At 40.6% G+C, this 12,970-nt stretch overlaps 1 protein-coding gene across 1 annotated transcript; it reads left to right on the top strand.

Annotated features, from left to right (window-relative positions):
- Positions 1–3,835: 3,835 nt before the first annotated feature.
- Positions 3,836–12,156, top strand: LOC125304805 (neuropeptide FF receptor 2). The gene is made up of 4 exons (XM_048259301.1): positions 3,836–3,979; positions 10,115–10,474; positions 11,065–11,164; positions 11,283–12,156. The coding sequence occupies exons 2-4, from the start codon at positions 10,123–10,125 to the stop codon at positions 12,154–12,156; spliced, it is 1,326 nt and encodes a 441-aa protein (XP_048115258.1). The 5' UTR covers positions 3,836–3,979; positions 10,115–10,122.
- Positions 12,157–12,970: the final 814 nt, after the last annotated feature.

Raw genomic sequence — 12,970 nt, 5'->3', positions numbered from 1 at the left:
CATTGCAAGGCAGGGACGCATCTGAAGCCTCACTAAACGAATCATCGTCATTTTCTGAAGGCAGATATTGCCCTTCAGAATCAGGTCCGCCGAATAGAAGACCCAACACTTCATTTGGGGTAAACGTTTTTGATGCCATTAGACGGTAATCTAATGCAAATACTAAGCTGACGCGACAATATCGCTCTGATAAAGTAGCTCACACGCACACTACTGTAGCTCCGGTATTGCAATGCGACTGATTCAATGCAGCTGTAATGCGAAAAGTTTTGTTTAAAGCATGACCTTTTTGGACTCGGGGATGGCGATATGACATGTCTGCCATCTAGTGGAGTGGAGGTCGAACGAAATATGACACCCTATTTGACTAAATCGGCCGTTTTATTCAGTACCGCATCTTGTCGAGTAAACTCGACCGTGGCGCCTAGAGGGTTAACTTGAATAATAGTGTTGCGTGGATGTGCATAATATCTGAATGAATGTGTGTTTCTCAATGTTATAATCTATACATCTGTATATATGACTAAGTTTGAATGGAGCTAGCTGGGCATTGAACTGGGCTGAATGGACTGGGAAAAAAAAATATATATTTTAAATGACCTGAATGAACATGGATTCACTTTAAAAAATGATTTGGTGCTGGCAAGGCATTGAACTGGGCTGAATGGATTTGGAAAATATATATATTTTTTTTTTAATGACCTGTATGAACATAGATTGGCTTCAAAAAAAGATGGCAGAGTGCGAATGACCTTTACAACTGGTGCTGGCAAGGCATTGAACTGGGCTGAATGGATTTGGATAATGTATTTATTTTTTTTAATGACCTGTGTGAACATGGATTGGCTTTAAAAAAAGATGCGCTCTGCCATCTTTTTTTACATGACCTTTACACTTGGTGCTGGCAAGGCATTGAACTGGGCTTCATTCGAGGATTCCAACGGTACCTCATTCATGAAAGTCGGACATACATGTCAAAGTGGAGTTCAGTCAGAGACGGGCTCTGGTTCAGTTCCCGCCTGCACAGGGGCGTGTCACTGACGTATGACTTACGTTTGAACGCCTCGGTTCCACGCCAGACAAGCCGGAGTACAAAATAAACTTGGTGTACACCTTCATTAATGTTGATTTTCTCCCGACTGGAGGGTCATACTATCACAACATTCTACTGAAATAGGGAGGAGGGTTTGGAGATCATGATACCGTGTCCGAAATGTGCATCCATTGCTCAGAAAAATAAGGCTTTGACAAATTCTGGGAAATTCTTGGATTCTGCCATAGACCTCAATGTTAAAAAGAGAGCCCGATCACTGCATAAATGTGCGGGGGCGTGTACTGCTACCCTATTTGCATAAATTTCCAGGGACAGGAAATGGCCTCTCATGAAGTATCTTCGTAATCAACCATCTTTGGCCCAGCCCAGCCCATTAGTGCCAGATGGCTCAGAACTCTGCCAGGTGCAAGCTTAAACAATTACAGCTGTGATGTCACATTCAGAATTAGAATCCTGAACATTCCGCCATTCATTTCAATGGGGCCCACTTAAGTGGTTAGAAACCCACTTATAAATAAAGTAAACTTAAGAAGAACAATAATGGGCTTGCTCCGCATGGCTTGCTGGATCAAACCCACTAATAAGAAAACTTAAGAAGAACAATAGTGGGCTTGCTGGATCAAACCCACTAATAAAGTAAACTTAAGAAGAACAATAGTGGTCTTGCTGGATCAAACCCACTAATTACATCTGAAAGTTTGCACAGAGCACAGAGATAGAGGATGAGCACAGCCACTCCTATTATTAGATTGTCATCAGCATTATTTTGGGACAGTGGGGTAATGTCAAGAATCAAGAATCCAGAAGTTACAAATATTTTGAAGTAACATGAAGAAGGAGCTGATAGAGTAGACCTCTATATATGGATCTTTTGTGTTTTGTGTTCTAAAACAGTAGCATATTATTTCTGTCTATCAGTGGCATGCTTATTCACTACACTAGAACAAATATATTGTGTTCACTATAGATGAAAAAAGGCTCAGAATACATAGCAGGAAGTGTATTACAGAAATATGAAGACATATCAGAGAGGCTCCCAAGCTCATGGTTTAGGCAAAGATCTGTGAAAGCAGCCCATCCATCTCTCTACAGCAGCTTAGGGTCTTTGAGTTATTCAGGGAAACATTCAAATGAAGTTTCAGCTAGCTCAATAATCACAGCATTTCACTAATGATGCCTCTCAGGCTAAAAAAAGATATAATTATCCACAGCAGCACGTCTTCTTTTTCTGGTCACTATGCAGAAATTCATTGGGTGATATTAAATCCATAGGCTGCTATACCATTTTTCATCCGTGTTGCTTTCTCATGAACCGCAGTGCCAGCAGAAGTAATTTCTTGAGTTAACAATTTGTTGAGTTAAAAACTTTGTTTGATCATACAATTACATTTCTGTGGATGTTGCACTTTGACTTCAAACAATTACTCAAAGCAATAGAGATGATATGACTGAAAGTTGGAGTTGACAGCATATGCCTAGTCCTTGGGCTCTGATGCGTTCATCAGAATGCATGACCAGATTAGGATCCTCACTGGAGATACCAGATAGGAGCAGATGGGGTGAATGTGATCTCTACAGTCAAAACCACCTCAACCAGACTGTCCGTGGTGTACCTTCATGACCTTGCAATTTGACATTGCTTCAGGTGTCATTATATAATAGGAACATTCTGTGCATGTGCGTGTACTGTATAGTATGCATGCTAAGGAATAGGTGGTCTAGAACTGAGTTATTTAATATTTATGTGTGTGTGTGTGTGTGTGTGTGTGTGTGCTATATTCATACTGTATGTGGTGGTACTATATGTGGATGATTGTGCTGCTCCAGAACTCATAAGTAATTGAGTCATTTTGAATTTTTCAGCGGTTACCTGTCTATTCTGTTTGAACCAGGGCTGATATCTGACATATATTTTCTAATGTTTTTATGGTGAATTTCCATTGCAGTCATCCCCCTAATTTCTATTAGCCAGGCATTATTCTAAATGAAACCACACACACACACACACACACAGACAGACACACACACACACACACTGACATGGATGTATTGGTCAATGCATCTGGAGGTTATCACTGAAAAGTGTCGAACAATAGCACACATCAGCAGCAGAATGGTTACACAATTAGACAAATAAAGCAGGACAAGGCATATCATACATGGACCTTTGAAGTCATTGAGGCATGATCTATAGCCTTGACGAGCTTATTTCAATTCATGTCAAATCTTAAAATTTCCCTGACAACCATCCCTTTCCAGTACCAGTGTCAAACACATTTAGTCAAGGATACGCTATGCAACTATTAGCTTAGAAAAATATAAGAAATCTTGAGACCATTTGCGTTTGTGTTGGCATGGAACACCTGTGTATGTGGTGAAATCAGAGCTTGGCAAATATAATTGGGATTAAAATCATAGACATTACTTCAACCTTCAAGTAGGCCTATCACACCAAAAACATCTCTGATCGTTTCAATAGAAAGGTGCTTAAATGATGAATAAATCTCCTGAGAATGCATGAGGACATTTTTACCTTTAGCATAATAACATGGACACTTCTGGTGTCTCAGCTGAACAGCATGTAGGGGGCAGTGATGGTCGCGAAATGGGCCGGACGCGGGCCGGGAGTTTGAGACCCCTGCAGAGTGTATAGCCTAGTCCGTTGTTTCAGAGAGACCGTCATCACTTCACCACCTAAACTCACTAGCGTTGGAGGTCTGTCCTCATGCTATTGTACAAGCGGGGCGGGAACAGAGTGCGCACTCACTTACATGAGGAGTTGGAGCGCGCGAAGCAGTGGGTCTTGGTGCCTGAGAGGAGGCACACCTTACATCATGTGCTACAACTAGCCTACTTAAAAAGTCTGATCTTTACATATCCGGTATTGGAAAATTCAATTATCGTCATAAAGCAAGACGTAAAACGGTAAGAAAGTCGTTCACAATTATCTTTTTTTCTGTAGCTTTAAGAATGGTCACATTGTAAACAGTTGGGTTATAGCCTACCTCAGAAAGCAATAAGAAATGATAAAATCAGAAAATCTCTCTCTCTCAAAATGCTCAGTAATCTGATGTGATGTCAGGCATAGTCTGCAAGAGTTCTATATTCATGTTGTATTTGACATGTTATGTGAATGTTCATGCTACTAGTGAAATGTGTGCAATGTGTGATGTGTGTATGTGAGGTCTAATAATGTAGGCTACCCACATGCTTTGTGTAATGTTGCTTAATGGCTTAACTCTAAAATAAAATAAAATAAGACAGTTGATGTCTAACACAAGCTATACAGTACATATGAAGATGTGTTTGATTTGACATAATTTCCATACTTTAGACATTAGTGGAACCTTTGTCTTCAACTGGTGAGTGGAAATACATGGCAAGCTCAAATGAGCAAATCGAAGAACTGTTTTGAATAATTGAATCAGACTGCATTCAAAGTGGCCAAAGGCACTCTTCAACAGCTTATGTATGAGCTTAAAGGTGTAGGTTTTTGAACATTCTAAGTTCCGCAACAATTGAAGGTTCTAAAATTCTATGTTTAATTCAATGAACCCAGATATTCTTTAGAATGTTAATTTATAGAATTTGTTAGCTTCTTCAGCAGCTTATGTATGAGCTTAAAGGTGTAGGTAATTCTTTTAAGGGTTAATTGAATCAGACTGCGTTCAAAGTGGCCAGAAGCAGAACTCTTCAGCAGCTTATGTATGAGAACAGATCCACTTCAGCACAGTGCAAATGAATGAACCGTTTGGGAGAACTCAAAGAGAAAAGGTTAGGTTCAAATGCAAAGCTTATTTGTCACATGCACCATCAGCAGCATGACATGCAGTGAAATGCTTGTGCAATACTCTTTAAGTAGAACAGATAGGCAAAAAATGGTAGAAATGTAAGATATCAAAAATATAAAGAGTAAGATTGAATATAATAAACATGATAAAAAAAAAATATATAACACACTACAGAATGCAGAATATACATTATATTGCACAATGGTTAAAGTTGCAAAAGAGATTGAAGGTTGACAGGTTGAGGACCCAAATGGTCTGAGGGAAGCGCTTCCCTGAACTTAACAGGGAAAAGAGTAAATTGAAGTTGAGTTCTTTGACATGCTCTGCGCCCTGGAAATGTGTAGGATGAGCTTAAAACCTGCATCTATCGCACTTGCTTTATACACGATTAGATAGCAAGATACGGATACATTGTGACAGGTTACCAGGCTCACAGGTAATGAATGCCCTCACTTGCTGAGTTTTAGCATTAATTTGCATATTTTACGTTAATTTATGGACATTTCAAATTTGACTACAGAAAATGAATCTTTGCAAGATCCCATCAGTGGTCTTATGCTAATTGAATTGGACATGATCATAATCTAGAGAGTTGTGAAAAGCTGTGGGTCCAAAGCTTACATTTCTCAGAGTAATTGGACCAGAAACCCATAAATAACAAATGTGATTAAATGTGAATAAATTTGTTTTCAATGCTACATAATTCCACAATTTCCAGTGTTTCCACTCCAGAATTTCCTATTTGATTGGTGAAATTTGCACAAAAAGTTGAAAACCCAACTACAATATATACTGACTGATATTTTAACTCAGTCACTGACTGAGCCATTTGTCTCTTAATGAAGATTTTTTGTGTTACGAGTAATGTTATCATTACTTTGAGTTTGTGCAACAACAACAAAAAAAAACATCTTCAGTGGCATTTAGATAGGCACAGACACTAACTGGTCTTCTTCCTCTGTCTTTTTATTCTGAGAATGAAAAAGCTATTCTAGAATGGTTGCCATAGTTCACACACACACACATTACAGTATGTATGGGGATGAAAAGGTGCCTTTAGATCCAGTTTCTTTTTTGTGGTAGGCCCACACAATGAAGTGTGGACATCCAATATGAACTAGGCAGCAAAAATGTTGACCGCACAATTGAAAGTCTTTTATATTATAAACTCGCAGTCCCACAGAAAATGAAAATGTTGGACAGAGCAAAACAAGTGGGAATTTAGTTAAAGCCAAACAATATGATCATCATGAGCAACATACACTGATGTTTAGTTAACGGATGTAAATTTCATTACAGCCTTACTCCAAAGTAAGCTTTGAAGTCCTCAAAGAATCTCCTACATTTGTGAACATAAGTATAGTATTAAGTATATATACTCTTTTGATCCCGTGAGGGAAATTTGGTCTCTGCATTTATCCCAATCCGTGAATTAGTGAAACACACACTGAATTCACACAGTGTACAGTGAGGTGAAGCACACACTAATCCCGGCACAGTGAGCTGCCTGCAACAGCGGCGCTCGGGGAGCAGTGAGCGGTTAGGTGCCTTGCTCAAGGGCACTTCAGCCGTGCCTACTGGTCGGGACATGAATGTCAGTTTCATGTTTGCCAGTTGACAGGTACCATTTTCTGTGGACATTCTGTTAAATAAGGGAATTCATTTGAACCCTAAAGAAAGCACATGAAAAGTAACACATTTGAAAGTTGCAGGCCTTTCATGGAAACGTGGGTTGTGTGAAGTCAGATCAACTTTTTATGTACTAATATTGAATTGATTCATCACCATCCAACATTTTGGCACATGCATGCTGAAAAAAAGATCAATGTAACAATGCAATTGAGGCAGATAATAGAGGTTCTTTATTGGAATCTGTAGGTATGTTTAAGCTGGAGAGAGGAATGTCAGTTGAATAAGGAGTGATGGCAAGCTGTTGTGTACTTCTTTTTACAGCCCTTCACTGCAGTGATATCCATTAAGTTACTGGCCAAAGCTCAGTTATTGAGCAGAGGTCTCACTCAGAGAAAAAAGACAAAGACAATACAATATATTTGTAACTATATTTGTGCTTTATTTAGAATTTATAATTAGCAGTTTATTTGATAACTACTGTAACCATTGCCTCAGCTGTTTTTTTCACAACTAGAAAGGCATAGACAGTAAAGGGTTAAACAACCTGGGATATCAGTTAAATGAAAGATAGAAATCTCTTTCTTGGATAGGCCGAATAATCAATTAATTGGTCACTTCCATAGCACCACCTACAAAATGTCATGGGGTATGAAATTAGATATTTTGAGATACATTAAAACACCCAAATAAAATCAGTCACATTTACAATCAGAACATTTAAAGTCAGACATACATAAAAACAGACACGTCTGAAAGCAGAAAAGTTGTGTTAAAAAGAAAGTGCTAGTGCATTGGGGTCATTCCACGTCAATTCAACCAGAGCTGGTTGAATTGACGTGGGATGACCCATTGATTTGTGTACTGCATGGTAGCATAAACACTGGTATAGTTAAAAACAGGTAGAAATGTTTAGAGAAAGTGCTGGTACATTTGTGGAGGCATTCGTTTGTACAATCCCATGGTGCTGGAGGAGAGGGCAGCAAATTGATAGTGTTCTGATAGCTTGAGGGGCTGTAGCTCCGTCCGGCAGACCTTTTGCAAATGCTCTTGAGTCTTCTTCCATATGGAAGAAGGCAAAAAGGTGGTGGGAGGGATCAGTCATGTTTGTAGGCCTTGTTGCTTCGGCTTGTCTGCAGGGACCTTCTCCATAGTAGCATAGACATTTAATGATATCTTGAGGCTAGTCAGTATCTTATGGGAGTGATTTGCTTTGATTTAGTGATATTGCCCTCTAGCCTCAGTGATATGGTTATTCTGTTATAAATGCATTTGTGTGGTCTTACTTAAAACTGCACCGATTGACGTGAATAGCACGTTTCAATAGCTAAGTGAATAGCAGATTCAGTATCAGCAAATTGCAGTATTGACAGTGTTGAATCTCCTCACTTGCAATACACGCCAACTGCTTCCACTTGAGTTGTCACAGAGGAGCTAAAAGATGTATTTGCCTGGCCCATCAGTATAGGAAAGCCTGTGGCACCAATGGTCTGGCACACCTCTCCTCTTCCTGCTCTTTGCCCATTAAAGGCAGCAGGTCTTATCTGGCTGTTCCAGCCAGCAGGTCTTTAGGGGCTTTTAACGTTAGTGGTAATCTGTGCACCAAGCCCTTCTGGGTGAGCTTGAGACTGTCCTTGCTAATGCCACACTACAGTGCAGTGGAGACATCCCCGATGTTTTGTGCACTGGTTGACTGATTTACATATTTTAATTGAATGTAATGTACCACTCCACAACAACTTGGGATTAAGCTGACCTTAATAGCTGATTCAGCATTCACTGCAAAACCAAGGGGTACCTGTAAAACATTAGTTCTGGGTTTACCTGAGAGAGACACCATGCAGGATGAGGAAATGTCCGTTTTTATTTGGACTCCCTAGAACTCTAAATGTCATAATCTCTCAACCCCTGTATCTTCACTGCTTTACCCTTTTGGGTGAAAGTCTTGAGCAAGAGTCCTCCCTGTCAAAATATTTCACAGGCTCTCAGATCAGCAGATATAATGTAGAGAGTAATCACATCTTAAAAAGACAAGGTTGTAGATATTTCTAGGTTGTGCTGCTGGGATTTACACCTACCTACACCTTTATGCCCACTCAGCTCAGGTCAGCCAAGCACTTGCAGTATCTGAAAATTCATTTTAAATTTCACTATATAGAAAAAGATGAAATGTTATTCAGCATGGTCACACTTCAAGATCTGCTATATTGCTGTTAATGTAACACTGGAAGTAAGCAATAGGCATATATTTCAAAATGTAATTTATGTTTCAACCACTCTGAGAATGGTGCTATGGTAAAATACTATTAGATAGTGTCTTGTTTGCAGACAACAAGTGAAAATAAAAACTAACCATTCATTTCTGTCAACTCAAGGAGCATCATGGTGTTGAAGAAGGCACAACATACATTATCAAGACACCATAGTATGTAGATTATGCACCTGTAGTTCCACATGCAAAAGCCCCCACTGACAGCAAAATACCATGAAATAACAAAAGAAAATGCACAGTAACAATAAGAAAATCACAAAAAAACTAATTTATGTAACTTAAAGTGTTTAAAACGCTTGATCATTTTTATAAAATATAAAATCATGCCTAAGAAAAACAGTACAAAGCTTTGAATTGAACCTGAAGCTTTCATCAGACAATCTTTCTTTTTTTCCATGGCTTTGCAGAGGTTTTACTGAATACAGTTGAGTCTTGTTAATGTTCCCTTAAATTGGCAGTTTTGCTGTAGTTCTTGATGAACAGGTGTAATGCGAGTATTAGTATTGGTTACTAAATTTGTCAATATTTATATGATTTATATAAAACAATAGTCATTCTCTAGATCAAACCTGTTTCATATAACCCTATATCCATAGGCCTGGGTCTTATAAAATTGAGTTACAGTATAGTACCATGAAATTGCCATTGTTCTTCTTTTCATGGTTGCTTGATGACTTTTGGAATGAGGTATTGATCATATGCATTGACCGGTGGAGGACCTCTGTAGTCTGATATATATAAGCTGCATAATCTATTATGACCTGCTCATTGGCTCATTCATTACAAGAGAAACTGGTTGAAAGATGTATCAGTAAAAACTGTATCCGAGGCCCTGGAAGACAACACATCAGAGAGAATCCAAGTGAAGTGAATTCTGATGTGATACCACTTTTGATGCCCTGGACAGTAATGTTTTACAAGATGTTTGGGGTGAGGAGGGTTTTACATAATTATAAAGTCACATTATTGTAATTACCTAAAGGAGGGCAATAAGATACAGGTCTATTTTTCATTACATAGAACTGAATCTGTGTGAGTTTTGCTTGGCTCTAGCTTCTAGCATTTTATGATTGTGTAAATATATTATTTTGTAAATAAATTATTAACACTTGAACACAGTTTAAAGATTATAAAAAAGACGTCTGCACTGTCTTTAGTTCAATTAAATTTCACATCCTTTTTCTGGGTTACAAATCATAAGTAAGGCTCCAAAAAGTTGAAATGTGTTTTCTCAACTTGGAGCTAGGATCAGATGGACTCGTGATTTGGCATTGCTACATGGAGCCAAAGGAAATAGATTTGACAGAATCAAATTGTGAGGTTCTTAAATACCTTTCTATCCATCTCTGACTGACTTCATGTCTCCAGGGTCTACAATGGCGCTGCGAATTGAGCTGAATTCTACACTGTTCCCCACCACATATCTCCAGACTGGGACCTCACAGAATTACTCTGATTCTGACAGCATGGCCCATATGGACACTGTTTCAAATGTCACTTACGTGGACTTCTACCTTCACAAGCCCTCAGTGGCAGCCATCTTTATTACCTCGTACCTCCTCATCTTCCTCATGTGCATGGTGGGAAACGGAATGGTGTGCTTCATCATTTTGAGGAGCAGAAACATGCGGACTGTCACCAACCTTTTCATCCTCAACCTGGCCATCAGTGACCTGCTCGTGGGCATCTTCTGCATGCCAACCACCCTCGTTGACAATATCATTACAGGTCAGTGGCTCATATCTGATTGCAAAGCATCACTCTTTCATCTACCAGAAAACATGGAAAAATCATGAATGCATTCACTAGAACTTCTGCATCACTGAAGTATTCGCACCACAATGACGTGTTGTCATTATTTCATTGTTTCTCACGCTTGGTTGGTGAGCAGTGATATACCATCTGCCAGATCCACTGTCAGAAGGAATAGTTACACAACATCAGAGTAGCATGGCTTCATGCTGACACCACGCTGTAGCCCCTTTGAGCTTTGTGAGTTCATATAAAATTAACAACACTGGTTGCCACTTAGAGGTCATCAGAGACCTGTTGTTGTGTAAACCAGGGTTCAACTTTAGTGTCATTCTTTCATCACTTTTAGGCCCTCTTAACCTGAGGAGACCCCTTTGAAGCTGACATTTATAGACAAATACCTGTGCACACAAATACACACACTTTGCTGTAATATCACTACTGTGCCCCTTACAAGTGGATTGAAGATTTGTTTTGGATTCTCTTCACACGTTTACCCACCTACTACCATTTATACCATGTGAACCTGTAGCCATGAGCTCAGTGATTGTCCTCCTCTGTTGCAGGCTGGCCATTTGGTAGTCTATTGTGTAAGCTGAGTGGAATGGTCCAGGGCATATCGGTCTCTGCATCCGTTTTCACTCTAGTGGCCATAGCAGTGGATAGGTAAGCCCACCTAATATAAACAAACACAATTTATACTGTATCTATTTGTGGTTTTAGGTATAGTAAGTGACTAAAGCAATTCATAATACCTCTAAACTTTTATTTCTCTGTCGTTCAGGTTTCGCTGTATTGTCTATCCCTTCAGACAGAAGCTAAACATTTCAACTTCAACTTTGATCATTGTGATTATTTGGGTGCTGGCCATCGCCATCATGTGTCCATCGGGTATCATGCTTCAGGTCACCAGGGAGCATAGAGTCTCCATTCTTCTTGGCAATGGCAACGAGACACGTTCATTTTACTGGTGCCGCGAGAACTGGCCCAACCAGGAGATGCGCAAGATCTACACCACCGTCCTCTTCACCAACATCTACCTGGCACCTCTCACCCTCATCGTCATCATGTACGCCCGCATTGGCGTAACTTTGTGCCGGACGTCCGTCCCAGCTTCCCGAGGCTATTCAGGCTCGGGGGGCAGCAACAAGACCAGGCCTGAGAACAGGCAGGCGGTGTCGAGGAAGAAGAAGAGGGTGGTGAAGATGCTGCTGATCGTGGCGCTCCTCTTCATCCTCTCCTGGCTGCCGCTGTGGGCGCTGATGATGCTGAGCGACTACGCCAGCCTGACGGAGTGGCAGCACCGCGTCATCAACATCTACGTGTACCCGCTCGCCCACTGGCTCGCCTTCTTCAACAGCAGCATCAACCCGATCATCTACGGCTTCTTCAACGAGAACTTCCGCAGGGGCTTCCAGGCCGTGTTCAAATTCCAGCTCTGCTCGGCGGACCTGGAGCGTAGGAACACCTACTCGCACAGGGTCCAGGGGAACGCCGTGCTGCCGGCAAACCCGCTGATGGCCAAAGGGCCAGTGCCGGGGTCAGGGCGGAGGCGGCCCAATGGGAAGAACCTGCGGCACAACAGCAGTGAGTCATCTGGGAGGGGCCGGGAGCAAGACCTCATCATGGAGGACCTGGAGAAGGTATGTGAGGATTAGGGATCGACCAATATGTTTTTTTCAGGGCCGATACCGATATCAATTATTACCAAAATAGGAGGCCGATAACCGATATGTAAAACCGATATGTCAGTTGTCAAAAAGGGGGGTAGATAGTAAACTAGGAAATTATACAAACTTTTCTTTCTTCTTTTGATACACAATTGTCTATCAACTTGCATCACTTTGCAAGTGTAAATCCTGTGTATCATGATAATCCAAGAGCTGAGTGATTGCAATTATTTTCGTGGAGTAGGCCTGCACAATGGGCTATGTGCTTGTTAAGAGACCTGTCACAAAGAGGATGCTTTGCCATCGTGTGTGTGAGTGCACGAGAGGGAGAGGGAGAGGAAGAGGTGCATGCGTGATGGCAAGTGTTGAATAGTTTGGTTGAATAGTTTAACAAAACAGTAATAGTTCTTAGGCGATTTAAGCATGCAGTTTGTGTCCATGTGTAGGCTATAAGCTACACTTTTGAGAGCCTAAAAGGCACGTTAATAGCCAGCTCAGGACGCGATTTTGTTCAGGTCGGATTAAATTACGGTTGGCCCTGGGTGCATGTAGTCTTTTCTGACAGTCCGTTTTAAAAAAGTAGCAATTAGACTTTTTGACGTTCGCTATCGTATAATTTAGGACTTGTCTGTAGGCTACTATGTTCGCCGAGGTGTCCCGTTATTCACAATTAACGAACGAGGCGGAGGCAGAGAACTCCTGACACGCAGCACCCGAGTTTGTGGGATAACTAGTAAACAGCATCAGTAACGTGCATCAATCGGGAATTCGCTAAATGAAGGAAGTGGGTGCTTTACTTATT

This window comes from Alosa alosa, chromosome 12 (genome assembly GCF_017589495.1).
Source record: "Alosa alosa isolate M-15738 ecotype Scorff River chromosome 12, AALO_Geno_1.1, whole genome shotgun sequence".
NCBI classification, from domain to species: domain Eukaryota; kingdom Metazoa; phylum Chordata; class Actinopteri; order Clupeiformes; family Clupeidae; genus Alosa; species Alosa alosa.
The sequence above is the reverse complement of the archived record's forward strand: the minus strand, read 5'-3'. Positions and strand labels throughout refer to the sequence as shown.

Bases quoted from the DNA above. Each gene is read 5' to 3' on its own strand.
- LOC125304805 (XM_048259301.1), top strand. From the start codon at position 10,123: ATGGCGCTGCGAATTGAGCTGAATTCTACACTGTTCCCCACCACATAT. The intron at 10,475-11,064 runs GTCAGTGGCTCA...CCTCTGTTGCAG, and splicing joins CGTTGACAATATCATTACAG to GCTGGCCATTTGGTAGTCTA. The intron at 11,165-11,282 runs GTAAGCCCACCT...TCTGTCGTTCAG, and splicing joins GTGGCCATAGCAGTGGATAG to GTTTCGCTGTATTGTCTATC.